This window comes from Anser cygnoides, chromosome 3 (genome assembly GCF_040182565.1).
Source record: "Anser cygnoides isolate HZ-2024a breed goose chromosome 3, Taihu_goose_T2T_genome, whole genome shotgun sequence".
In the NCBI taxonomy this organism is placed as follows: domain Eukaryota; kingdom Metazoa; phylum Chordata; class Aves; order Anseriformes; family Anatidae; genus Anser; species Anser cygnoides.
In genome coordinates, this window is record NC_089875.1 from 10,574,125 (window position 1) to 10,602,115 (window position 27,991).

Genomic DNA, 27,991 nt, shown 5'->3' on the forward strand with positions numbered 1-27,991 from the left:
GCCCACAGCCAGGACAACTCCCTGATATGATGCTTTCCTCTGGGCAACCAAGTCACGGCTGGTTTAGAATGACCCATTCTAAATGCCCAGAAACAGGGGAAAAATAGTCAGGAAATAAGCTCTTTGCCATAGATTTTCCATAAATACAAAACAAAGGTGCAAGTTTTTAAGAAAGAAGCCCCAGAGTTGCCCCCCAGCTGCCCCAGCTGGACTGCCAGCCAATGCTGATTACTGTAAGGCTCTGAAAGAAATCCGATTTACGGCTCCAACGGACATAGCTCGCCTTTGCAACCACGTTAGAAAACCTTGTGATGTGTTTACCTTCATTTTTAGTTTTTAATTGTACTTTTCTTTGTGGCTCCCAGAGCCAGACCATCAGAGATGATGGTTGCAGTGCAGCAAAACAGGAACAAGGGCATTTGGAAAAGGAAAATGGAGTGATCAGGACAAAAAGAAGGGGAAGGGGGAAAAGAAGAGTGAGGAAGGGGATTGCAAATATATGTGACATTTTTCCTATCTTGCCGAGGGGAAAGGGGATGCTTATTCCTGAGAACCTGCCCCCAAATCTGTTGGTGTAATTTTTCCTTCTGATACTGATATGTATATGTTATTTAATTGCATAAACCCAGTCCCAGTCCCAGCCACCTGGAGTACAGAGTCAATTGAGTGGTGACAGTCATGCGCAAGAACTGCAGAATTTACATTTGGATGTTTGTGCTCGGTGTGTCGCATTAGAGAGAGTAGTAAGCTTTACTTCACATTAAATAATCTTTGGTTCTGTGCATATAAAAAATGCAGCTAGGCTGTTTCCTCAATAAGATGTCCTTACTTAGTTTTTCTATTACTGTTATCAGAGAGGATCAAAATAGACAGATGCATTTACTGTTTTCCATCAAAAGATAATAAAAAGAAACAGTTTATAAAATCAGATTATATGAAAAATTGCCTAATGATTATAATTTCCAAAACCATTGCTGAATAATGATGTATTCAAGAGTTGTCATCGAATGATGAAAGAAACCTAATATGAAAGATTTTCCCTATGAAGAATGACTACAGATGAATTGCACAGAGATACAATCCTCTGATAAAGGACAATAAGAGCCTCTAGAACACTTAATAATAGACTACTCAGGATGAATTGAGTATTGCAATAAAGGCCCATAAATTAAAAAGTTTCAAAATGATTTCTGATAAAAGACATGCCAATGTGAAGTAAAAAAAAAAAAAAACACATTGAAATCAACAGATATACTGGCTGCAGCACGTTAGGTAATAGAAAATGCACTCCGTAAACTCAAAATAATTGATTTTCAAGAGAATGCTCTCACATGCCGTACACAGCAAGCTTTCACCTGGAAGATCTCGTGTGTGAGGCAAACTTGGGGTGGAGGTATGTGAGCCCTGTGCTTGGCTGCTCCCGTGGGTGCGAGAGGAGCCTGGGGTTGCAGCTGCACCCGTGTGGTCACCTGGCCCCCATACGATGCCCCTGGGAGCACCACCTGTGGGCATCAAGCATCCTTGGGGACCAAGGGGGATCCAGGAGCCCCATGGAGGAACCAGGTCCTGAGACGTTCTTTGTGATTTTTCTTCCTTTTTACTGTGTAAAAAGTTTTTTACTTCCTTTACTTCTGGCCAGGCCCGGCTCTCTGCAGCCCACAAATGGTCTCAAAGGAGGAGAATGGTATCTAAGATGTTCCTTGTCCTTTGGCATCTGCTGCCAGCCCAATGGATCAGCCAGCACGGCGTGTCCGAGGCACCTGGCTTCAGCCAGGCATGTGCACCTGTACAGGAAAAGGTAAAAGACGTTTCTGAGGTGTTAGAGGGGGTCTGTAATGCAGATGGCTGTGCTCAAAATAGCCATGTTTGCTCGCTGGGGCACAGAAAACTGAGATGATTTATTATAAGCAGTGCCAGCATATATTATTCATGTTGGAGGCAAGGAAAGGTCTTTGATATGTATCTGAAAAAGCTTCAAATCCATAAAAGAGATAAATTTGCATGAATAGTGTCGCCCGGAGTATAGATGAAACTCTCAGACACATCTTCATATCGCATAGTGCAGCATAGCACTCCTATACATATACAATCTGTGCATTAATTTCACTTAAAAGAGAAATTCATTGCCATATCTCTACACAATGAGGGCTGACCCAGCCCTGGGTTTTTCAGGCACATCATTAAGCTTTTGTTTGCTTTTGATGCACACCACAGCCCCTGTTTGTTTGCGTACTCTGGGAGCCTTGCTTTACAGACTTCCATCTGGAGCCCACCATTTTTGGGTCAAAATGACATCAGCCCACCCCAAATCCCACATCATTTAGCCCGAAGTGTGAGGGAATGACAGCATTTGCTAAGGACCCCTGGCTCCAGACTGAGCCGCTGCATCCCCACAGGTCTCCTGCCAGTGCTGGGATTAGACTGTGACTAATTATGGCTTTATTTTGTTTAATAAAGAGACACCCAAGTGTTCAGCACAATTGCATTAGAAAACAATAATCATAAAGCCCCCCACTAAATGTCTGCAATTAGAGCATTCACTATTAATTGTGCTAATTAACCCCGCGCACAGAGCAGCTGGCAGCAGGGAGAGGCGGCCGTGTGGCGGTTGAGCAGCCGTGGCTCAGGAGCAGCCCAGGGCCCCGGGCATTATGGCCCAATCCTGCCCAAACTGCACCCAGAACAGCGCTGGGGGGGTTGTGTAGGGGGGCTGTGGGGCTTACTGTAGCCGAGAGGTGTTGCCATCACCAGTTACACAGGGAGAATGGGCACCCATCCCATGCCAATTGCTCGGTTGAAAGCAATTATCTGTGGAAGCAAGCACCTGAAAATGGACCAGAGCCCCGACAGAAACCAAGCTCCAGGGCAGGAAAGCAGGCCAGGGCATTCTTCCTGCACCCACCCACCATACGTCTTCAGCTCTCCCTTGCTAGCTTTGTCCTTCCATTTTTCTGATCTCTCAAATTATTGCTATTTTTAACTTAATAAACTCCAGGAAAACCCTCCAACTTTCCTGTAGGCTCTCCAAATCTCACAGCTAATTCCCAGCAAATACAACACAATAAAATAACGGCAACTGAAATAATGGCTGCGACACTAAACCCGAGTGCCACCAGGCTTCGAAGAGGAGAGCAGCTCCGCTTCCTCTGCAGCGAGGGGCTGAGTTAGGCCAAAGGAAGCAGCTCTCATTTTTCCTCCCTGTCTCTGGATGAATATTTCTTTAACCCTGTTGCTCCTGCACCAAACCACTACCAAAATCCACCAAGCTGAGTGTCAGATAGACAGCAGTAAAATGGAGCATAAACAGGAAAGGAACAAGGGTGCCTGCAGCATCCTTCCCTGAACTTCCTGCCTTTGCCTGCACCAGCTTGCGTCCCACAGGGCTTGCTGGGACAAAAAAGTGCCTTTCCCACACGCCCCCTTATGCCAGGGTGTTGGAAACAGGGCACCCACACCCCTGGCCCCTGCACTCTGCAGTAGGGCTGAGTGCAGTTTGCACATCCCCACCCCGTGTCCTGTGCTTGGGGAGAGGCTGCCCCGGCATCGTGCTTCGGGCCACTGTCAGAGCCAGCTCTGCAAGAGGTTCAGGCCCTTTCTGCTTTGCTTTTTGAGGGGGAATATTCATATTTTCCCATCTGTGCTTTATTTTAAAGCCCCTTCACTCCCCTCCTCCATTTTCAACAGCAAATGTGATGCTTTTGTTCCCTTTCTTTCTCTGGCTCTGATCCTGTGAAAAAAAAAAAATTGCTACAGCATCTGAAGTGGCTGCACAGTGGGTAAAGTCCTGGCTCCCTTGAAACCAAGAGTAAAACACCCATTCATTCCCTTCCGTTGTGGCTCTCACCCCGTGACTTCAATGGGACAAACTCAAAGGGCATAAAGTTGTTTGTTGTCCCATAAATGGATCCATTGTCTATTGTTGAGGCTCTTTCCTGAGCTCTAAATCTTCCTTTAGCTCTGCTCTCCGCCTCTCCGGAGGGCCCGAAAAGCAGAGACACCGCTCAGACACAGCAAGTGTCTTTGCAGGGTCCTGCCGTTGCTGTGAGCGCGGGGATGTTTGTTCCCCTAAATACACCTTCTGTGACAGCCACGTAAAGCTCTCCCTGCCTTCATTAACAGTTTTGTGCTAGTAATAACAACTAGTAATAATGAGTAATGTCATGTCTTCCTGCAGGTAGGATAACGGCTCGATTTGGCAGCAGCACTGGTGCTCCCTGCCTGCCCTGCTGCCTCCTGGCCCTGGTGTTTTCCTGCAAACTGGGCTGGCTGCAGCGGGGCAGCCCTCCTGCAGGCAGAGGGTGCATCAGCCACGTGCTGCATCAGATCGGGGTTTTGTTTGCTGCTGCTTCTCTCTTATAAGACACGATGACTCTCCCCAGCTACATAACCAGGAGCCAGAAGTAACCTGGGCGCTTCAGGGAGGCTTCCAGGGGGTTCGCCCAGACACCCAAAACCAGAGATGGACCCCGCCTGGTGTGCTGGGTCCTTTTGGCAGGTGGTAATGTGGCACCAAGGAGAAAGCACCTCTGCTAAGGAGGCACGCAGCCTGCAGCTGCAGGCACGCTTCCTTCCTGGAGCCTCACGGATGCCAAAATCAGGGCTGAGAGGTCCCTGGCCTCAAGCACCCTGCTTGCCACCGAGGGCACAGCACTTGGGATGGTCGAGAGGAAGGGGACACGGCAGCGTTTCGGGTGGGATGTGGAGATCCGCACAGGCCTCGCAGGGAAATCCCGCACCTGATCTCGCCCCTGGCGGCCCAGAGCCATGTGCCATGGTGCTGCGGGAGCGGAGATGCGGGGCCCGGCCACAAGATGTCAGCGGAGATCGCAGCATCGCCGCCCGCCTGCCCGCTCCACTCCCCGCAGCCGCCCGCCCGCTCTCGGCCCGGCGCCCCCGGTCCTCCCGCCCCACCCCACCCCGGTCCCTCCGGCTCCCCCAGCCCCCCCGGCCCCCTTTGCCGGCGGGGTCTGCTGGCAGCCTCTGGGCGCCATGCACGGCCCTAGCATCCTGCTCTAGGATGGGAATTCCCAAGGTGGGAAGCGCAAGAGGCAGCATCAGGGCTGTGGCCAGCTGCCCCACACACGGGGACATGATGCCGGTACTGGGCCTCCAGCCATGCGCAGAGCCCCTTGGTTTCCGCCAGTCTCCCCTCCCTGCTTGCTCTCTATTCCTCCACCTCTGCACATCTTGTCCCACTGACTCGCCTGTGCTGACATCTCCCCAGCATCGCTGGCCTCCCCTTCACGCGACATAAGGGTGGCAAACAGGGACACAGCCCTCATGGCACCACACAGCCTGGCATGGCATGGCATGGTATGATACAGCACAGCATGGCACAGAATGGCATGGAACAGCATGGCACAGCGCAGCATGGCACAGCACAGCATGGCACAGCACTGTGTGGTCTGGTACAGCATGGCATGGCACGGCATGGTGTGGCAGAGCATGGCACAGAACTGATTGGCACAGCATGGCACAGCACAGCATGGCACAGCGAGGCATGGCACAACATGGTGTGGTACAGCACGGCATGGTATGGCACATCTTGGCACAGCATAGAATGGCATCAGAGCATGGCACAGTACAGAATGGCACGACGTGCAATAGTATAGCATGGCATGGCACAGCATGTCATAGTATGGCACAGCTAGGAACAGAACAGGAGGGCATGGCACAGCACGCCATAATATGGCACAGCATGGTACGGCACAGAATGGCACAGCACAGCATACTACGGCACAGCAAGGTACGGTATGGCACAGCATGGCACAGCACAGCACGGTATGGCACGATACGGCACAGCATGGCATGGTATGGCATGGTATGGCACGGTGTAGCACAGCACAGCATGGTACGGCACAGCAAGGTGTGCTACGGCACAACAAGGCACAGCATGGCAGAGCACAGCATAGTATGGCACAGCACAGCATTGTATGGCACAGCACGGCATGGCATGGCACAGTTTGGCACTCCACGCCATGGTATGGCACAGCATGGCATGATATGGCACGGTATGGCACAGCACGGCACAATATGGCACAGTATGGCACAGCATGGTACGGCACAGCAAGGTGTGCTACGGCACAGCAAGGCACAGCATGGCAGAGCACAGCATAGTATGGCACAGCACGGCATGGCATGGCACAGTTTGGCACTCCACGCCATGGTATGGCACAGCATGGCACCTTATGGCAAACTACGGCATGGTATGGCACAGCACGGCATGATATGGCACGGTATGGCACAGCACGGCACAATATGGCACAGTATGGCACACCACGGCACAGTATGGCACAGCATGGCACGATATGGCACAGTATGGCACACCACGGCACAGTACGGCACGGTATGGCACACTACAGCACGGTATGGCACAACACACCATGGTATGGCACAGCACAGCACAGTATGGCATGGTATGGCATAGCACTGCACAGCATGGGAAGGCACAGTATGGCACAGCACAGCATGGTATGGCACGGCATGGTATGGAACAGCATGGTACATCCCGGCATAGTATGGCATAGCATGGCATAGCATGACACATTATGGCAGAACATGGCACGGTATAGCACATCATGGCACAGCTTAGCACGGCATGGTATAGCTGTCCTGGTTTCAGCTAGAATAGAGTTAATTTTCCTCCTAGTAGCTGGTAGGGTGCTATGTTTTGGATTAGGATGAGAAGAGTGTTGATAATATGCTGATGTTTTAATTGTTGCAGAGCAGTGCTTACACTAAGCCAAGGACTTTTCAGCTTCTCGCTCTGTCCTGCCAGCGGGCAGGCTGGGGGTGCAGCAGGAGCTGGGAGGGGACAGACCCAGGACAGCTGACCCAAACTGGCCAAAGGGGTATTCCATACCATCTGACGTCATGCTAAACAATATATAGGGGTGGCTGGCCGGGGTGGGGGGCCGGCTGCTTGGGGATAGGCTGGGCATCAGTCAGCGGGTGGTGAGCAATTGCATTGTGCATCACTTGTTTCGTACACATTATTATTAGTAGTACTATTACCATTATTATTATTATTTTCCTTTTCTTTTCTGTCCTAATAAACTGTTCTCTATCTCAACCCACAGGCTTCAGTTTCCTGATTCTCTCCCCCATCCCAGAGAGGGAGGGGGGAGGGTGAGTAAACGGCTGCATGGTTCTTAGCTGCCGGCTGAGTTAAACCACAACAATGGCACAGCATGGCACATCACGGCATGGTATGGTACAGCATGGCATGATATGGAACAGCACAACACAACATGGCATGGTATGGAGTAGTACGGCATGGTATGGCACAGCACGGCACATTCTGGCACAGCACAGCACGGTATTGCACAGCACAGCATGTGTGCTACGGTATGGTAGGACACAACACGGCACTGTACGGCATGGCAAGGCATGGCACGGGAGGGCATGGTATGGCACATGCCAGCATGGTATGGGACAGCATGGCATGATATGGCACAGCACAGCATGGCACGGTATGGCATAGCACGGAACAGAATGGCATGGTATGGCACAGCACGGCATAGCATGGTCCAGCACGGCATGGTATTTATCTTATCAATATTTACAAATATCTTAAGTGTGGGAGACAGTGGGATTTGGCCAACCTCTTTTCAGTGGTTTGTGGGGACAGGACAAGGGGCAATGGCAACAAAACGGAGCACAGGAAGTTCTGCACCAACATCTGAAAGAACTTCTTCACGGTGAGGATGGTGGAACAGGCTGCCCAGAGAGGTTGTGGAGTCTTTGGAGATATTCAAGGCCCGTCTGGACACCTACCTGGGCAACCTGCTCTAGGGAACCTGCTTTGGCAGAGGGGTTTGACCTGATGATCTCTGGAGGTCCCTTCCAACCCCTACAATTCTGTGATTCTGTATGGCACAGCACGGCACAGCACAGTGCAATTTGTTCTCTCACTGCACAGCTGTACATCTGTGCTCGTATTGTAATTCTTGGGTGCTTAACTTGTGAGCTGCCTGCTCAGTTAGGTACTGGGCCAAACAATTTTAGCAGCACTGCAGTGACATGGTGTGTGCTATGAACGTAGCCCTGTAAATCATTACTGATTTACTTCAGGACTGGGCAGAAATACGGCTCTGATATACAACTTCCCAGCATTGATCCTAGCTAAACCCACTGACACACCATGAGAGGTGCTACCAAAAGGACAGAAATTTTCAAGTGGAGTGCTGCTGTCACTCTCAAGCTTTTTTCTGGCACCACTGAGGCAGCATTAAGAGAAGAGGCCAACTGGTGCAGCAACACCTGTGTCTGCACAGGCAACACTATCTGGCTGGCAGCATGTGACCGGCAAAAGCACTGCCTCAAGGATGCCCACAGGATCTCTCTCCCAGCACATATGGGCGCACAGGCAGGGCAACACCAGCATCATCAAAAATGATGGGCCAGTGATGGTATGGAAAGTGGCTACCGCCTTCCCCACTCCTGTCCAAACAGGTAATAGAAAGCCCTGAAAAAATGTAAGAAGATCAGCTTGAAACATAGTGCTGCTTAAAAAATGCAGGAGATTTTTCTGCAGCCATCTTCAGGTGTCCCTGCCCTTTGAGCGCACCTACTTCAGTTTTTCCACTACAAACAGTGGTGCTAGCAATTTTTCTCCCCCTTTAAACCAGGGCAGAGATCACACAAGAATGTAATTGCATGAATCCAGTAAATGAGGCTCTAAAACTAGGTGTGTATTCTGGGGTTCCCAATAAAAGGGATCGATAAGCCCCAAGTATGATTTTATGTCCTTCTGGAACATGAAACTGATCTAAATCCAGCTAGGGTGTCAGAGCAGGCATTTTGTGGACACGGACAGACTGTTACAAAGAACAATTGCAGGCATTAAGAAAATGCAGTCACTCCCTTTGGCCATTACCATCCCGCTTCCAGCACAATGAGGTGCTGGGTTCCAGTTACCAACAGACACAAAACCCACCAGAGCCAAGGCAGTGACAAATGGCGTTAAGGCAGAGCGCTCTGAGCTGCAGGTCAGTTACATGGCCCCTGGGGCACCGGCACCAAACCGTCCTTGCCAGCGGGAATGGGAGACAGCTCTCCAGAGATGCGCTCCCCAGAGACAGGAAGAAAAAGGTCTGATTATCTTTCCAGAAAAAAGGACGGATATTTTCTGGGTAAACTAGTCTGCTTTAAAACAAAATACGTATATTTTTTGGTTGGAATGGGCTCTCCAGACAAAATTTCCATGGGCTAAATTGGAGTTTTCATGTTGGGGCAGCCAAATAGTCAGGAAGGTGTGAAGCACCACAAACCGAGGCAAGTGAAAAACAGGGCTAAGCCAGGGCAGAATAATCTTTTTGTGCATCCACTGGGACTCTCTCCTCTCCAACGCAAGCATAAACACACTTCACATAATGCTATTCTCAGTCAGAAGATTATCTGTGAACTCGCGCAGGCATAAAGAGGAGGTCTGCTCCACAATGAGACACCTTGAACAAAGAACACACTGAACCCTCACCTCCGCCAGCACAGCGCGCCGAGGGCTCCAGAGCCGCAGGTCAGCAGCAGGCTTCCACTGCCACAGACGCTGCATAAACACAAAAGTCACAACTCTGGCACATAATTACTGAGCTGACCAGCAGGAAAGCCTTTACACCAGTAAGCGTGAAGACAAGCTGCAGCGGCACAAGGCAGGCTGGCACCAGTGTAATAAGAGTTACGTTATTACAGCCATTTCAGTCAAAAAAAAAAAAAAGGAGCTTGTCAAATCAAGTTTGTTATAGCACTACAAAAAGAACATCCAGAATATATACCTGTTTATAGGGGGCAGGAATTAAATGGAAGTGTGCTGCCTTCGCCATGCAGAAAGCTGTTGAGATGCTAGAATTAAACCCAAACAATCTCCCAGACAGTAAAATAGTGTCTTCAGTTATTAAGGAAGAATATGGCTTTATAAAGGATATATTGTACGACAGGGCACTGAGGACTGCAGAGAGCCAAAGCCGCTGGCAGGGGATCCATACCATCTTCATGGCCACGTACAGCTACTCAAAGAGCAGTTGCACATGAACAGTGTCAAGCTGAGGCGGGGGAGGTTTAGGCTAGACATCAGGAAGAGGTTCTTTACCCAGAGGGTGGTCGCACACTGGAACAGGCTCCCGAGGGAAGTAGTCGCTGCACCAAGCCTGTTGGAGTTTTAAGAAGCGTTTGGTCTGACTTAGTCACATGGTCTAAAATTTTGGGTAGACCTGTGTGGTGCCAGGAGTTGGACTCGATGATCCTTATGGGTCCCTTCCAACTCGGAATATTCTATGTATGGGGGGTGGGGGATGGGGTGTTAAACACACAGCAATTAATAGACTGATAAACAGAAAGATTGATAAATAGTTAAACAAGGATCATCTTCCCCCCAAGTGGGAGAGGAGAGTGTCCTGACAGCATGTCACCCATCCTCTTCCTCCCAGCCATGGTCTGTGTCAGAGCCCCCATACCATGCCCCCCTCCTTGCAGCAGCAGGGACTTACAGGAATGTGTCAAAGCCCATTTCAGAGTAATATGACTGGAGAGCTGCATTCAGATCAGCGTGCTGTAATGTGTCTGACAACATTATATTCTGATCCAGCTCTTCAAGTAACCTTCAATTTATTTCTAAGCCCCTGTGTTTATTTAACCGAATCTGCCTTCCGTCGTGTGGAGCAGTAGCACTCAACCTTTAAACAGCCCAAGAGCCACTTCAGCATCGAACAGATGCAGAGAGCTCCCGAGTCAGAGGCACAAAGGAGCCGGGCACATTGTGCGGTGGGCGCCACAGTGCACCCGGCCGGGTCACATCCAGCAGCAGGGGCTGCGAGCAGACTGCTTTGCTCAGCGCCGCAGCTGGGAGCGGGCGGTTCAAGGCCAGCTTCCCATGCCAGCCAAGCCAAGCTGCCAGCAGGGGCTGGTTCATGGGGAAAGTCAGCGCCTTCCCCATCCACTGGCATTTTGAGCAGGGTTGGACAGGCTGCACGTGACTTCTGCAGCTGGGGGGTTTGGGGTCTTGGCGCAGAGACTTGGTGCAGCCGTGGAGAGCCAGCCCGCTGTGTTTTGGTGCTGCCTCCCTCCAACAGAGGAGGAGGTCACTGCATGTCCAAGCACTCATGCCATCATGGCATCCTCATGGTGCCTTTGTCTCAGTGCTGGTCCCATTTTCCCTCACCACCCAACCCTTGCCAGCCTCCAGAGAAACCCAAGTCCCACCGGACAGGTCCTGGTGAGAGCGGCCGTGGTGCCAGGCCAGCTCCTGGCACCCACCATGTGCCCATCCCACCATGGCTGTGCCTCCAAAGCCAACAGCAGGACCAGGCCCACATCCTGCACCCAGTTACCTGCAGGGCACCTGGACCAAATCTGCCAGGTTTGGGTCACTTGCTGCCATGTTCCCTAGCAGCACTGAGCCATCAAGCAGCCCACAGGCTCTCCACCAGGCTCATGGGCTGGGGGGCACAAGCAAACCACAGCGAGCAGCAGTGGCAAACCCACCTGCCCACCTCCGCATGCCCATCACCTGCAGAACAAAACGCCAATGGCTTCCTGTTGCTTTTCCTTTCACTTTGCTGGAGTTTTGTGTTGGCTTTGAGTTCACCATGCACCGTTCAGAAACCTCACGCAATTTATAGGAAAAAACCTTGGCTTGCTTTTCTGTTTACTGTTCCCAAGCATAATGAAAATGTTAAAATGCTAAGTCACTTGACATCTGCAACCCCAGTAATGCACTTGCTTTACTTTTTTTGTAGTTACAAGAGTTGGTGAATATATTTAAAGCTCTTCAATTCACTTAAGTCGAGAAAGACATGCTGCATATTCAATGAAATGCCACAGTTGTGACATGTTCCATATCCTCTGCTGTGTTAAGTCTCTTCATTTATTCTTTTACAGACGGTCGCAGAATTTATTCTGTTATGAATAAAATTATCTCTGATGTCCTTCAGAAAATAATGTAGGGCTTTTGACTGAATGCTGGAAGTTCAAGGAAAACATTCCAGGTGCCCAGGACATGAAGAACAAGTCATTGAACCTCTTTCATTGAGCTGTCATCTGTTCCTCCTGCTTGCATGCTGCACCCCCTGCTCCAGACAGGCTTCTGCTTTGGTGAATAATGATTAACAACCAAAACCTTTAGTCTGCTGAATGCAAGCCCCATGCACCCAAGTGATGTGACCTGCCTCTTAGCAAAAAAAATAACAACTGCTGGGTCCCAAACTCTCCTCTGGTGCCACTAAGGCAACTTGTCCTGGGAAGTCAGTGAAACCCCACGGATGGGTAATGGCAAAGAAACCGGCCCTGCTTCTTACCCTGCTGCTCACCACAGCCAGCTTGCTGCATGATGGCCCAGCGTTGGAGTGGCTAACTCCTTCTGAAGGGCTTAGGATCAATGAATTCATACAGATCGTGTACTGGGGGAAAGAAAACCATGGCACCCCGTGAGGCACCCAGCTGGGAGGGGTGGGTGGGAAGCAAGGGCTCCCAGAGCAGGGCTGCAGCCCACCTGCACTCTCTGCAGCCCACCCGTGCCCAGCCCTTTCCCTGCAAGCATCCCAAGCCTGTGCCAGTGCCTGGGGACAGCTGGGGTGAGCAAGCCCCAGGACCAGCAGTTACCTCCCATAGGGTGCCCCCGCTGGGACACATGGGATGAAACAGTGCCTACGCACCTCCGAGTGCTTCCTGATGTTTAACGAGACTGACTCCTTCCAAAATTATCGCTGAGCAAAAGTTGATCATTGTATTCATTTGGGCACTGCATACACAGATGTTCCCCGAATGGCAGAATAAAGATGGGGATATGGATTCATTTTTCTGTGCCTCACAAGGTAATTTTTTCCTCTATTGTCAGCATCATTGTTGATCCTGAAATTATAGTGTCTGAGGAGTTATTCAACAGGAGATGTTCAACATGAAAAGAGAGTCTCAGAAAATAACTGCAACAAGAACATTTAAATAAACCCAGAGATTACAGAGACAAAATACAAAAATGACTCCAAGAAGCTCATTTGGTTTCATTCCACTACATTTGAGTGTTATCTGAGAGTGGGAGAAAGAAATCCAAAATTGGCTAGGTACTATGAGGAAAAAAAAAAAAACACAGGCATCTCTCTATGCACATCACAGCCTATTAATTACTCTCAGATTATAATGTGGGTCAGGCATTCAGGATTCAGCTAAATCGCTAGTCAAAAATCTTTATCAGCTTGCCTGCATCTCTGCTGCATGGAAGAGCTCGCCTTCTGTGGAGGACTAGAGCAAGATTTCCCTTTTGTGTCTCAGGGTTGGTTTTTTTTCCTTTTTAAGTTAATCTCCTCATTTTCAAGGCCTGCCTGCTGATTTTTGTGGCACACTTAGTAGTAGGGCACAATTCCTAATTCCTCCCCTCAGCCCCAAACAGCTCTGGTGAAGGGATTTGATCCCGGAGCCCAGTGTGGCTGGGCCAGCCCTCGAGGTGAGCCCTGCCTTGCCAGTGCTTGACGGGGATGCTCTGTCTGCTCCCGCGGCTCCCCTCCAAGCACAAGTTTTAAAGCACCCAATTTTATGAGGAACCCCTAAATCAGAGTCTCCACCCTGTCCAATTTCTACCCGACAGCAGCTGCTCCTCTCCGGCTCTCCTCTGCACCTTTCTTGAGTCAGGTCTTCCTGCGACTGAAGCAAACCCTGCAGTCTGCAGTGGGGGACGAAATCAGACTGCTGCTATTTGTGTGAATAGTATTTTGTGATAAGTAAATCGTCTAGGTTTACTTCCAATTATTTTTTAAACATCAGGCTTTTATCTTAAAAAGAATCAAAGTTTCTCTGTCTTTGAAGAGCAGAACCCTCCTGATATTCATTACTTGACTCAGCTGTTCACTCAGGTCTTTTCCTTTGATGAAAAACTCGGGTTTACAGAGAGTATTTAGCATCCTGATTAGTATATAATGTGACCTACTATTGGAATAAATGGGGTGTATAGTGCTATCTCACAAGCAGAGGAGTTGACTTAGTTGTACTGAGATGAAAAAAACAAAAAACAGAAAAAAACCTTGGGAGTCATTATCTAACATAACTACTTAAAAACAAACAAACAAACAAACAAAAAATACTGAAACGGGCTTCAGAGAAGAGGAGGAGTACATCACAACTTACCATCTGCCCGTGCCCTGCCAGCCAGTGGCTTGTCCTGCTTCCTCCATGGCTTCAAATCCCAGATACTTTAGTCTTAGGGAAAAAAATAAAAAATAGTAAGTCTCTACACCAAGGAGAAGTAATGATCAAAATTTCTTTTAGTTATTTCTGTGGCAACACCCATCAGTAGCAATAGCTACGGAAACACCATTACTCTCCGTGCATATACAAGCCATAACGGGGTGGCAGCTCAAGGCTGAGCATCTAGCAGCAGCAGCACAAGCTCGCCACGCCACTCGATGCCAGCAGCTCACCGTCTGTAATTCCACCCCAAATGTGACCTTGTGAACCGGGCAGCAACAGCCACGGCGTCTCGGGCAACCCAGCCAAGTGCGCATGGGAAACACTGGTGTCTTGTCAGTCACGTTTTTGCAGGAAAATAGACTCATTGTGAGCTGGCTTTAGTTCATGAGCTCCCAGGGCTGTTTTATGCCCACAAGGAAACATTTAGGACCACTAGAAAAATATTTATCCATAAAGATCAACACCATCAAATATCCTCCCCAGCACACACGACCTGCCTACACAGCCCCAGCCCACACCTCCCGTCACCATCCTGACTACTGGGACATCCCTGGGGACAGGAGCAGGGAAGATCTGAGATTACACATTAGCCAGGCCAGCCGCACCAAGGTCCCTGGTAATAGGAAGGTTACAAGACAGCAGTCGGTCATGCTGTTAATGTGTAACGCTCGTGCCACCTTTACCTCGCTTTCCGCTTGCCTGCTTTGTGGTGTCAGCATCTGCCAGAAGCTGCAGGGAGCCCAAGGAGGGGCTTCTCAACCTGCTGAAGTTCATCTTCGCCAGCACGCTCGGAGACCCTTCACGGGCAAGTCCTGGTCTTGTGGCACCTGCTGGTGCTGGTGTAAACCTTGGGGCCTCCTCTTCCCCCTTGTTCCTGGTTGCAGACCCTCCCACCCCTCTCCACCAGCCAGCATCCCACATATGTGTGCGTGCCTGTTCTGTTTCCTCTGTTCTATTTCTGTCCTATTCCACTCCACGAAGCTTTGAAAGTCCATTGACCGCTGGATTAGGCTGAGAGCTCAAACACACACAGCCCCACCAGTTTTGTGAAAATGGGTGGATGGCCAGGGCTGAGCTACCAAAATCTGGTGGAAATATCTTTTTCTGGTGGCAAGGTCATGCCAGGGACTTGCTGCTGCGGCCGGCAGGGCCAGTGCTGGCGCTCAGCTTGAAGGCGCAGGGCTGCAGGGCCTGGCTTTGTCGGGCAGCGTCCCACTGGCGCGAGCTACGCTGCTTTATCGGGGGCACAGCTCAGCCTGCCTTATCACTGGGTTTGCATCTGGTTTCCATGGAAACTAAAGAAAACAGGCAGCAAGCCCCCTCCAAAAACAACTTTGAACAGCCCTTCCAGTATCATACTGTCACTTCGGATGTGTCACGTTTTTCCCAGGTAAGTCCTTGAAATACATTGCTCTTTTCACCTGCTCTGCCTGTGGCTTCTGCACTACACCAAGTGCAGACCTTGGGGTGGAAATGCCCATAAGGGTTGGCAGTTGTTGTTTCCACTATGGCTGTATATAGGAAAGCCCTGATAATATTGTCATTGGTGATGGCAAGTTCATCTGGAAAGCATGCAGCGTGATGTCAGGCCAAAAACGCACTCGGCAGAGCTTCTACTCCAGCTCCCAGGTCTCCCAGAGCAGCCCCCTCTCCGTGCCAGCAGGTCCTGTCCCCATCAGTGTACCAGAGGTAGTGCTGGGTCCCAGGTTCAGTCTGGGTTGGAGCCGGGAGGCAGCAGCAGCCCCGCCAGCAGCAGCAGCCCCACCAGCATCCTTGGTGATCCTCACTGACAGTGATGCTGCAGCCGTGCTCCCACCTGCTCTGCCGGTGTCTGGGTGCCCGGAGATGGACGCGTGATTGATGGGATGCCCGTGATACGCTTCTTATCTGTGGCTTCCCGGTTGGCTCCCATGTCGCTCGCAGGGTTTACAACATCAATGTCACTGTCTTTCCCTGGGTTTTCTGTTTGTTTTTTTTTAAGCCTGGTTTGGCTCTTTTCACACCTACTAATGCACACCAGAGACTCTGTTTCAGGATTAGTAAAATCAGACAAGCTATTCGGGGCATGACCCGTCTTTCCCAACTGTCCACAGAAAGTGTGTGCAAGTATGAACAGACTGGTACCTACTTGTCCTGGCAGGCCCGCCGAGAGCTGGATCCTTCTAAAGCATCTTCCACGGCAATTCTTAGCCAAACATCACAAGTGCAAATGGCATACAAAAACCTGGGTGCACACAGAAAAAAAAAATGAGATTAGCTACAGAGAGAAGGAAATGGATGGATGGGCTGTTAAGAGGAGAGAAGAAACCAGTTCCAGTGGGAAATCGTAAGTACCACTGGGAGATGCCTGCCACTGCCCTTTTTGGGGGAGATGTTGGGGGACCCACCACCCCCTGTGCCCATGGCTGGGGTCTGGGAACAGCTCCGGGCCAAATCCTGTGCAACACTGCAGCCTCCCCCATAGGAAAAGTGAAGGATTAGTGCCCTCTTCCAAATCAAATCTGGCTGAAAGGAGCAAATCCCATCTCCTCCTCCATGGACTTCATCTTCTTCCTCCCCTCTTCCCACTAGCATGAACCAGAGCCAAGGAGCCATCCTGGGGAGCAGGCCAGATTGCGCTGTATGTTCAAACCAGCAGTGACGACCCATGGCCATCTGTTCATCACAGGTGTGTACATAGCACAGGCTGCAGCAGAGGCACCCTCAGACACCCCAGTCATGGGCTGTGGTGTGCATGGGGCTGCCGGGAGGGTGGGCGCCAGCCGTGGCTTATGTCCCACACCACTGGGGCCCACACGTCCAATGCTCCTGTGCTGCAAAGCCCTGCCAGCCCTCTCAGGTGCTGTTTGCCCACCTGGTGTCCTCCAGACCTCATGGAAGTGGTCCCTGCTCACCACCGAAATGTGACGTCTCTTGACATGTGGTGCCAAATAGGCCCCTTAGCCAGCTCTCCTCACCAGGGGAGGATTGCCTGCTGGTCACTCCAAATTCCTTCACGTCTGCAAAAAGGAGTGGGTGCATGTAGATGAAAAGTGGAAATACACCCCTGCAGGGAAACCCCAGCTATATTCACCCTACCCGATCAACACTGAGTTCCCCAGGTCCAGGGGCCAGCCCTTAACATTTCCCTTTGACCCACAAGATCTGTCCTGGGACCTGGGGACCCAGCCCCAGCGGCCAGCATGACTCTGAATCAGGACCAGGAGCACAGCCCCATCCTGCACGTCATGCTGGTGCATGTCATGCTGGTGCTCTGCCCAACTGCTTCACACCCCCCCCCCCCCCCCAACCTTGCTTCCCGAAGCACCGGGGATCACACACAGGAAACACAGGAAGGGGGTGTTAGCGGGGGCATGGTGGCCTGAACTGGTTCAAAGTAAGCAGCAGCAGCCACAGGGCCCCTGCCTCTTTGGGACATGACCAGCATATCTGGGGGAGCAGGGCTTCCTGCCCTCACCTCCTCAAGATGGGCAGGGTATTGTATTGGGTGCAGTAGGGGAGGGCAAAGGGGGTGGATGGGGGCAGCAGCCATCTGCACCCTTTGTCTCCCTGCAGTTGTACTGTGTCTGGGAGCTCTTCCCAATGCATCCACACAATTTGACAGCCCAGCCTCCTCCAACAAAGCCATTGTGATTATTGGGGCTGTTTAAGGAAAAGGGAACAAACCCACACAGAGAGGTATCCTGACCTCCTCCCTTCCACCTTTTTGTTCCTGAAGCAACAATTCCTGGTGGCCCTACAAACAAATCAATATTCGAAAAGTCTCCTCACCTGTGAAACACACCACCCAATAAGCCCCCCAGGCAGGTTTTACTCACCAATAAAGACTCAAATCACATGGTTAAGTGCAAAGGACAGCAGTACCCACTGGGAACCCACGCCCCAGGAGCTGGGTGCAGCACAGATGACCACAGCTCTGGCTGACGCATGGAGCCAGCCGGGATGCTCAGAACACTGGCTGGCAGCAGTTCTGGTGCAGTGCTCAGCCACATGCATCAGGAAACCAAAAAGCCTCCAAAAAGGTTTGCTTGTACTAATGAACAAAAACATAAATTTATTAATAAAAAAGTAACTGCAAGTTTTGCAATACAATCTGAGACACAGCTTGGTTGTCACCGTCAGAGGGGATGTCTGCATCTCTGTGGTCCATCACTCCTTGCTTTCCCTCTGGACCACCATCAGCATGGCAGGTCCCATGCCAGCCAGCATCAAGCTGGGGCTGAGACACCTGCTTTTCCAGAGGTCTGGCAGCACAGGGATAGGAAGGGGTAGCCTCCCAAAGGCACTACCCTCCCAAAGGCACAGCTTGCCGCTCGCATCACTGGCCACCCTTCTGCCCTCCTCACCCTTGTTCCCCTCCCACAGGTCCCAGCTTGTTCCCCTCGAGCCCTCCTTCACCAACCTCAAATCCTGCTGCTGCAGCCCGGTGCTGCTCCCACGCTCCCCTCCTCGCAGCACCATTCCCGCAGCTCGGGCACAGCACACTCCCACACAGAGCAGCTGGGAGGGATGTAGCAAGACATGCCCCAGACATCTGGACTGAATTTCTTGTTATAAAGGCTAAAGACTTTGCAGGTATGTGAATACACAGCTAACTATTAGCATTTTTTTATTTTTATTATTTTTTTAATTTTTCATCAACAGGATAGTTTTTCCCCAAAGTTCACTCTCTTGGTCAGCAATGTGGTCGCTTTTTTATCCAAGCAAAGCAAGTTTGGCAAAGTTATTAACTGCCCAGAACAAGATCTTTATTGATTACTCTGAGGATCAATCTCCTTATCTGCAGGCTGCTCTGTTACAGCCGCCTGTGACCAGGGTATTTAGCTAAGCGATATCTGACCTGGGCCTTGGAGACTTTCACAGAAGAGTCCAAGGTCTCTGCAGTGTTTTTAAAAATACAGCAGGTGACGGAGAGAATCTAGGTGAGGTGAGATGGAGAAGCGTCCCCGTCACCTTCCCACCAGCCCTAAGAGCGACCAGTGATGCCCATTCAAGAGGACTTTGAGCTTGGCGGAGGTGGGAAGCTCTCCTGAGGATGCTGAAAGCATGCCTTGGGTCATGGTGTTTGCAGGCCCCTGGGTTTCAAATGGAGCAGCAAAATCCTTGGGTACATGGGGATTGACACCCAAAGAGCTATCCTGGCTCTGGCCTGGGGCTGGCAGAGCGAGGGGTGGCCAGGGGTCCCATGTCACAGCAGGGCTGGATGCGCTTCCCGAGCTGCAGCATGAGAGGGACAAGAACAGGGCCAGTCTGGGGGGCACAGGTTGTAGGGTGGAGTGCCAAGGAAGCCTCTCCTTGTTTGTCTGTGTTTGCAGGGGGCTGTACCTTTTGGAGGATCCTCTGTCAAACTGGTATCACTCTTTTTCCACAGCTTCAGGAAAGTCAGATGGCACCACTGGCTCCACTGGCTTTTCTTCACCCATCCTATTAAAAAAAAAAAAAAGGCACAAATAAATAAAATTTATGCTAAAAGAAAAAGAAAACCAAAGAGGGGCAGGGGAGGGGGGCTGCAGCTGGAGTTGTCTATGGAAACCCAACTCTAATCTCTGGCAAACCCCCGCTATCAAAGCTTGGATCAGCATATCTAATGTAAACGAGCTTTCACACATAAATAACGTGCCACATCTGGCTATTTGTTTTTTATAGCGTCTTAGCTACCGAGCGATTTATAGAGGGCGAGCTTGTTAAAGAGCAGCCCGGGCTGCCGGGGAAGTTGCCGGCTGCCCGAGGCGGGGCGGGCTGGGAGGTGCGAAGGAGCGGGGTGGCGGCAGGAGCCGGGCTGGCTTCGGGCAGCGCGGGGAGGGGGCAGAAAGCAGCTCCCAGCGTCTTTGGGAAGGGGGGGCCGGGGGGAGGGCTCTACCCCCCGGGGGAAGAGGGACGGCTCAGCAGCGGGGCCGGGGCCGGCTTAAAAGAGCCATCCAGGAACCGGCGTGTTTGCGCTTATAACCAATTTATTACCGCCGAACATATGGCCAGTATTTCGCCTGGCGTCACACGCCGGGGAGGAAAGCAAACAGAGCGGGCGATGTAAAGCCGGTGAAGGAGCGGCCGCCCGCACACGGCGGGGACAATGCGAGAGGCGTGGGGCCGCCGTGCTCAGCCCCTGCCCGCCTAGAGCCGGCCGCAGGTGAGCGGGGCGGGGGACCGGGGCGGGGGTCCCACGGGGGCAGGGGGGTGTAAGGAAGCCTGGGCGGGGGAGCAGCAGGTGGGTTTGTGGCTTTTTTTTTTTTTTTGTGCGGGGAGGGGGCGCTGGCAGGGCGCTGCGGGGCCCCCGCGGGAAGGCGAGAGGCGGCGCGGGGCGGCTGGGGCGCACCGACGGCAGCGCCGCTCCCCGAGCTCCGACGGCAGGGTCTCCCCTGCCCGTCCCAACCCGTCCCGTCGCGTGTCCCACCCCAGCGCCTGGCTGTACCGACGGCGGGACGGGCAGGGCCCTTGCGCCCTCCGTGCGCCGCGGGGCCGGGACGCGCGGTCCCCCTGGGGCGGGGGGGCCGGGCCAGCGCCCCCGGGCCCGGCAAGGCTGCAGCGGGACACTTCTCGGCTACGACGGCAGAGTCCGCCAGAGTACCGGGAATGGCCCGGCCGGACCGCTCCGCGCCGCCGACCGGCTCTGCCCGCCGCGCCGCTCCCTCCCTCCATCCCCGTCTGTGCCTTCCCCCTGCGTTTTTCTTGCGGCTCCCCCCGGCTGGGAGCCGGGCAGGTCCCCCCCCCCCCCCCCCCCGCACGGAGCCTTCGCGGCGTGCGGAGTCTCCCTCACGGCTCCACCGCGCGGTCCGTGCGCGCCCTCCGGTCCGCATGCGGCAGCGCCGGGGCCGGGCTGGCCCTCGAGCCCTCCATGTTGTGCGTGCGGGTGTAAGAAATAAATTCAGATAAGAAAGTGCTCTCAGGGCCGCGTTTCATAGAGAGCCATAAATCTCCCGCATTCAAATTACCCTTATCGAAACGAGTTGGATTTTTCTTCGCGAGGAAGAACATTTCTGACAAAGCTTAATCTCATTGGGACACGTTTAATCATTAGAGAGATGTGAACGAATACAGCCGGGGGGCTTGCTGGGGGGGGGGGCGAAACGTTTGGCCGGGAAATAAAACAGTTATAATAGAGTGGAACGGGAAGGGAGGCCCCGGGCCAGGCTTACAGCTTGGGCCGGGAGGAAAAACTAAATAAGACAAACAAATAGCTGGGCCGGGTGGCTGCGAGGTGCGGGGGCTTCAGTCTGCCGGCTTTGTGCTAGCACGCATTGCGCTAACAAACTGCCTCGCGCTGGCATTGCCTCCGACTCTACTGGCAATATTTTCAAAGATCTCATTAAAGTGCATTTATCAAAGCCCTAACATGTGCCCTCCGGCTCCGACATAACCCCATTAGCCCCCAGGGAGGAGGGGGAAAATCCGAATTTCTATTACAATTCGCCACCTCGGGAGGTTGGCTGGGGGGTTGACTATATCTAGATCTACAAATTTATAAGTAATATCGGTGAATTGGAAGGATTTCTCCGTCTTTGAAGCTTCAGGGGGAAGGAGATAAAGTAATCGTGAGAATAGGAAAGCTCATTTAGATTCCTATGTCCTGGAGAAGATTTAATTGTCTCCAGGAGAAAGGCAGGCCGGCGCGGTGATTTTGGGGGGTAGCGCGGATTTTTCCCGAGCTTTCTCCTCGATAGGGAAGGCTGCTGCCGGCTTCCTTTCTGCATGCGGGGGAATCTTCCCCCTTTTTCTCCTCTCTCTCGTTTCCTTCTCTTCCTCCCCCCCCCCCCCCCCCCCCCCAAACATCATTAACGCCTTTGTTAATGCAATTTTTTCAGCTACGAACAGAGAAGGGAATTTCACCCACCAGAAACTCCGAGCCCCGCACATCACGATTAAGTTCCTGAAAGCCACGGAGGATTCAGAGGGCCCCGGTTCCCCGTGATTTCAGGAAATCCGATTTTTTGTAGCGGCCCGCGGGCAAGATAACCCAGCTGCGGGCGCCCCGAGCCTCCCCGCGGCCGCTGCTGAGCTCCGGGGCTGGAAGCAGCCCTGATGCCCAGGCGAAGGCAATTTATCACCGCCTGTGCGGGGCTCGCGTAGGGCAGAGCTAGAAGTAGCAGGGTGGTGGTGGTTGTTTTTATCACCGACAAAAGATGTCTTCTCTTAATGACGCAGCTCTCCTTTTCCCCGTAAAACAAAGGCAGTATTGCTTACCGGGGATGCTCCTCAGGTGAATCTCCTAATAACAATTATCAGGAACTATGCTTCCCTTCCCCTCTATTTCAAGTGTAGCTCATTCTAAGAGATAAAATAAACCTGTTCCCCTAACAAAGGCTTTGTGCGGGCTTCGCTTAACGAGCGGCAAGGTGCATTTCTTTTTGTTTGTTTATTTGTGGTCTGGAGTGAAGGAAAACAATAGCTCGCACCTTTGGTCTAATCAGACAATAAACTAATCCACTTGACGGCTGTTATCGGAGATGCGATGTGGCGATGGGTTAGAGGTCAGCGCGAACGAGCTGCACAGGGACGGGAGGAGCAGCGGAAGACTCCTGTCAAACATCTTCGCGTTCATTTATACACATATTACATGTTATTACATATAGTGCATGTGTATGATATCACTCGCCGGGGAGGGGGGACGAAGCGTCGGTGGCTTAAAACAGTGGGAAAGGGCTGGTGCTTTTGAGCAAGCAGAGCCCAGGCTCCGCGGAGCAGCTTTTCCCCGCTGGCCGGCGGAGGACAGCAGTTCGCCGCCTCAAAACCGCGGCCTCTGGGCGGGAGGTGTCGGCCAGCCGCGGCCGTCTGCTCTCCGGCCCCACGTGTGTCCGCGGAGCTGCGGGGAACGCCGGCCGCCCCGCGCACCGCGCAAGCCGCCCCCTCTCAGGGATCGCAGCAGCTCAGAAGGGCTCTTTTCCCCTCTTATCCCCCACCAAGTGTCTCTTCGCCCTCTCTGGGGGGGAAAAAGGGGAGGGGAAGGGAAGGGAAGGGAAGAAGAGCTTTAACACCGCTAAATTCTGCAGCCGCCGCCCGCCGGGGTGGGGGCTTCCCGCGCCGCTCGGGGGGGCGGCGGAGGAAGGGCGAATGCGGGCTGTTTGAGCTACCTGCGAAAGTAAACAGGTAAACACTCCCCCGCTCCTAGAGGGCACTTGTCCTGAAGTACAGCCACTTAGCCTGTGTACACGCACCTCTCCTCCGGCCTCTTGTTCGCTTGTGCAAACAGCCCCTCAGGCCGCGGGGCTGGAGTTCAAATTCCGCCGGGCCGGGAAGGCCAGCCGGCCCCCCTGCTCCCCTTCTCCCAGCAGCCGGGGGTGTTCTGCGGGGTCCCCCCGTTTTGTCCCCCCTGCGCGACGGGCGGGGCGGGGGCGGCCAGCTCCGTGGGGGCGCTGGGAGAGGAGGACAGCGCAGCGTGGACGGGCACAGAGGGCGGCGGGGAGCATCCCTCGGTCGCGATCGCGGGCTCCCCAGCTCTGTGGCGACAGCCGTCGGCTTGCCGTCGGGTTTTCTCCCTCGCGGCGCGGCGGCTCCTGGCACGGGCCCGGCCCCGCGGCCCCTCGTGACGTCAGAGGGCCTGAGCGGCTCTCACGTCACACCCCGCCGGTGACGTCACGCCCCCAGCTGGCGGGGGACCCGGCCCGCAGGCTCGGTGCCCACGCGTGGGGGCCGCCCGCGGCTGCCGCCGGCCCTGCGTGGCCCGGGCCCGCTCCCGAGGCTTTGTGCGGGCCCACAAGGGAGCTTTGTTCCCCGCTGCCCCCGGAACCGGGCCGCCCGCGCCGGCTCCCCCCGGGGAGGTCCCTCCACGCCGGGGCCGCCTGCAGCCCGCGTGGGCACCGCCGTCTCCCGTGGCCGTAGGACTGCCACCGCCCCACCTGCAGCCCCTGGGGGTCGGCGGCCGCCGCATGCCTGCTGCGGCATTTGCGCGGCCGTTTGCCTTGGGTGTTGGGGCGCCTTGCGGCGTCATTTCTTACTTTTATTTGTGTATGTGTTTATTCTTCTCCTTGGGTTTTGGGGTTCTTGGTTTTTATCCGCAAGGCCGAGATTCCCAGCCGCAACGAGAGCCCCGCTGCCCCCCGGCTGCCGCCGGCCTGCCTTCATTCGGGACGTTTCGTCGCCGTGACGCCGCTTGTCGCGACTGTCACCCTTATCGCTGCTGTTTTCTCTGTCGGACCCGAAGCCCCATCCTGCCCCATCGGGGCGAAACGCGGCCGCCGCCCCCGCGCCGGCAGGTCGGGCCGGGGCAATAAAAGGGTCTGTAGGGCCGGGATGAGGCCAAACACGAGGACAAATACCCAGCTTGGGGAGCTGCCCAGGCCCCTCCCCGCGGGGGAAGGAGAGGCGCGGGGGAGAGCCCGCAAGAAGGGGTTCCCGTAATATCGAGGAAGGACTCCGAAATGGATGAAGAGATAGCCATTGAGTGCGGTTGAATACCATGACAACTAGGAACAACCTCAGATTTATTCCCAACAGTTAGGACACATTGAAAGAGGGCGTCAATCACGTATTATTTCGCCACTGAAATAAATGCAAAAACTGCGCCGAGACAAAGGGTTCCAACAGAAGCCGGACATTTGTCTACATTGCGGACATTGTCTCCAGCTTAGCCATAGGGTTGTATTTGTGTTTGCGCGGGTCCGACCACCCAGGATGTGCTCAGGGGCTCGCTTAAAAAAAAAAAAAATCCCTGGGCATTGTCAGCCACATCACATACTTTATGGGAGGCAGGCTGGGGGCTGGGGGAGGAAAGATGGGGGGAGAGGGGAGAGAGGGGAGGGGAAGATGCGGATAAATTGATCGGCAAATAGGAGGATGTCTGAGGGACCGTCTTCCTCTCTGCCCACCGCCGCCAGCCCGACTCCCACTGCCTCCTGCGGGAAGACAAACTCAGACAACTTTTCTCTCCCAGAAATAAAGGTGGCGGTGAGAAGCCCTAGCCCAGATTTTAGCCCCCGGCCCCGGGCTGCTTCAGGGACCAGGCAGGTGCGGGCCGGGCACGGCGAAGGGCGCGCACGGCCGAGCAGGGTCCTTTGGGGATGTAGGAAGGGGGGTGGCGGTGTTAAAATAGCAGTCGGTGGCAGGCAGACAGGGGCGGAAGGGGCTGGGGAGGGAGCGGCCTCAGCCCCGGGCGGGCAGGGGGAGGCCGCGGCCGCGCAGCGCCGGGGCCCGCGGCCGGGGACACCTGCAGGGACGGTCTCCGGGACCGCCTCGGGAACAGCCAGCCCTCCTCCAGCCTCCTCCTTCCGCAGGTTCTGAAACAGAAATAGTGATAAGAATTTAAAAAAAAATAAAATAAAAATGTAGGCAGTCATATTTGAACGTCCGTTGGTCTCCAGCCCATTACATTAACCAGACGGATCGGGTTCCATTCCCCTGGAAGAAAGAGGCAAAATCACTGAGACCTCCTCAAATAAAGCCCCCCCGCCAACACCCCCCCACCCCTCCACTAATCGCGTACCGAATCTCTCCGCGTCGTGACTGACGATCGCATTTTGCCAGTTCTGTTAGTTTCGGAGCATACTAGAATCAATTACTTGCTGTTTAATTTCCAGCGTTCATCCTTAAGCCTCAACCAAAATATTGACCTAGGCGGTTTAGATAAGTTGGTCCCCTGCCATCTGAGCCGCGCCGTGTTTCGGCCCCGCGCGACGGGCGGGGGTCTCGGGTGGGCTGGGGGGGAGATGCTGCCGGGGGGCCGGAGAGCGGGCAGGCGGCCTGGGGCTCCTCGCCCCCCCCCCCCCCCCCCCCCGCCCCCTGATTTTTTGTTTTTGTTAGCTGCTTTTCAAGACAATCGGTGGAAAAACACTTTGGAGTGTGCGGAATATCGGGCTGGTGCGAGGCTCTTTGTATGTAAATACTGTGTTTAAAAAAAAAAGAATTCACACACTCCCTCTCTCTCTCTCGCGCACACACACGAGGAAGGGCCCTCCCCACGCCGGTAATTAACTGACACGTTATACCACTCATCACCAATGGTGGAAGCTCGGAGCTCGCCCAAAACCCGCAATTTCGCATCTGCAAACACTGTCTTCATCCACTTGACTTCCAAGACCCGCCCACACGTGGCCAACCTTTCCCGGGTTTAATGTATTTTTTTTCTCCCTCCTCTCGGCAGGTTCATGTGTGGGGACCAGCCTTATATGGACTGTTCGCTCCAGCAATGGCTTGTTTTTTTCAAGCGGCAGGCACGGGTTCGGGGTGTTTAAGCAAGATCCAGAAGTGATCCTTTTTTTTTCTCCTTTTTTTTTTTTTTTTGTGCGTCTTTCCCCCTTTCCCCTGGAGTTACAAACTATTTTCGAAGCCAGCTGCTGCTCCTGCTCTCCGAATTTCCCCCGCGGCAGAAGGAGCCCGCAGAAACCCGGAGATCCACCGCCGCGGCCGGGGCTCCTCTTCCTCTTTCGCGCAGCCCCCCCAGTTATTTTTCGCCGTGTTTTTTCCTCCTCCGCGCCTCTCCCCCCCCGGCCGCCGTGTGCGTGTGCCTTGGTGTCGCCGCTGCCCCGTGTGTGCGTGCGCGCGGGTGACACGGCGGCTCGGCAAGCTGCTCCTCCAAGTCCCCTGCCCCAATTTGCCCGGGCCATGGCTCTGACCAACACAAAGACGGGCTTTTCCGTGAAGGACATCCTGGACCTCCCCGACACCAACGACGAGGACGGTTCCGCCGCGGAGGGCGGCGAGGAGGAGAGCGAAGCGCCGGAGCCCCCCAAGAAAGCGGGCGTTCTGGGACAGACCCCCTTGGACACTGTTCAGGCGCTGCCCCTGAAGAGCCCCTTCTACGACAACAGCGACAACCCCTACACGCGCTGGCTGGCGAGCGCCGAGGGCATCCAGTACTCCCGTGAGTGCGGCGGGCCGGGCCGGGCTCGGGGGCCCGGGGGCGGGGGGCGGCCGGGGCTGCCCCGGGGGCGGGCGGGGGCCGGGGGTCCGGGGCTCGCCCCGCGCGGGGCCGGGCGGGCGGCGTGTTCCGGGGCGGGCGGTGCCGTCGGGGCCCGCTGACGGCGCCTCTCTTCTCCGCCGCTCCCCGCAGTGCACGGGCTCACGGCCGGCGGCGGCGGCCCGGACGCCGCCGCCAAGTCCCCGGAGCCATCGGCCGACGAGTCGCCCGACAACGAGAAGGAGGCGGCGGGCGGCGGGGATGCGGGGAAGAAGAGGAAGAGGAGGGTGCTCTTCTCCAAGGCGCAGACCTACGAGCTGGAGCGGCGGTTCCGGCAGCAGCGGTACCTGTCGGCGCCCGAGCGGGAGCACCTGGCCAGCCTGATCCGCCTGACGCCCACCCAGGTGAAGATCTGGTTCCAGAACCACCGCTACAAGATGAAGCGGGCCCGGGCCGAGAAAGGTATGGAAGTGACTCCTCTTCCCTCCCCGCGGCGGGTGGCCGTGCCGGTCTTAGTCAGGGACGGCAAGCCCTGCCACACGCTCAAAGCTCAGGACTTGGCAGCCGCGACTTTCCAGACGGGAATCCCCTTCTCCGCCTATAGCGCCCAGTCTCTACAGCATATGCAATACAACGCCCAGTACAGCGCGACCAGCAACCCCCAGTACCCCACAGCACACCACTTGGTACAGGCTCAGCAATGGACTTGGTGAACGCTGTAGGAGAGCGTGCACACACGCACACGTCCCATGCGCGCAACCTCACGCACGCACACACACGAAAAAAGGAGGAAAAAATAGAGAGACAGACAGACAGACTGATGCTCCAAAAAGAAAATCAAAACTACAGGGGAAGGAATGGAGAGGGAAATGCTATTACTATTATTATTATTATTATTGCTATTATTATTATTATTATGTTTGGGTTTTTTTCCCTCTCCTTTTTCTTTTCCCCTCCATTTTTGGGGGGCTCGGTTTCATTTCGGGGGGAGGC

General features: G+C 53.9%; 1 protein-coding gene and 2 long non-coding RNA genes across 7 annotated transcripts; 2 read left to right on the forward strand and 1 right to left on the reverse strand.

Moving 5' to 3' along the window:
* Positions 1-883: 883 nt before the first annotated feature.
* Positions 884-22,420, reverse strand: LOC106042277 (uncharacterized). Of its 3 annotated transcripts, XR_010830045.1 has the most exons (7): positions 22,001-22,420; positions 19,498-19,596; positions 17,027-18,672; positions 16,301-16,396; positions 14,110-14,181; positions 12,648-12,843; positions 11,522-12,079 (listed from the first exon to the last, which is right to left on the reverse strand). It is a non-coding gene; the product is annotated as an uncharacterized lncRNA (long non-coding RNA). The 3 variants fall into 3 exon arrangements; XR_010830043.1 differs by having other exon boundaries at positions 17,027-19,596; XR_010830044.1 differs by lacking the exons at positions 11,522-12,079; positions 12,648-12,843 and adding an exon at positions 884-1,784 and having other exon boundaries at positions 17,027-19,596.
* On the forward strand, positions 14,992-18,672 carry LOC106042276 (uncharacterized). Of its 2 annotated transcripts, none has more exons than XR_001211011.3 (4): positions 14,992-15,562; positions 16,266-16,498; positions 16,744-16,840; positions 17,891-17,989. It is a non-coding gene; the product is annotated as an uncharacterized lncRNA (long non-coding RNA). The 2 variants fall into 2 exon arrangements; XR_001211012.3 differs by lacking the exon at positions 17,891-17,989 and adding an exon at positions 18,538-18,672 and having other exon boundaries at positions 14,993-15,562.
* Positions 20,158-27,991, forward strand: NKX2-2 (NK2 homeobox 2). 2 transcript variants are annotated; one of them, XM_066993448.1, is made up of 3 exons: positions 20,158-20,299; positions 26,243-26,962; positions 27,152-27,991. In XM_066993448.1, the coding sequence occupies exons 2-3, from the start codon at positions 26,704-26,706 to the stop codon at positions 27,709-27,711; spliced, it is 819 nt and encodes a 272-aa protein (XP_066849549.1). In that variant the 5' UTR covers positions 20,158-20,299; positions 26,243-26,703; the 3' UTR covers positions 27,712-27,991. The 2 variants fall into 2 exon arrangements, with proteins under 2 accessions (XP_066849549.1, XP_066849550.1); XM_066993449.1 differs by lacking the exon at positions 20,158-20,299 and having other exon boundaries at positions 26,145-26,962.

What these genes read in the sequence shown, in the direction of transcription:
- NKX2-2 (XM_066993448.1), top strand. Translation starts at nt 26,704, where the DNA reads ATGGCTCTGACCAACACAAAGACGGGCTTTTCCGTGAAGGACATCCTG. An exon ending in CGAGGGCATCCAGTACTCCC is followed by an intron (nt 26,963 to 27,151) that starts GTGAGTGCGGCG and finishes CGCTCCCCGCAG; the next exon opens with TGCACGGGCTCACGGCCGGC.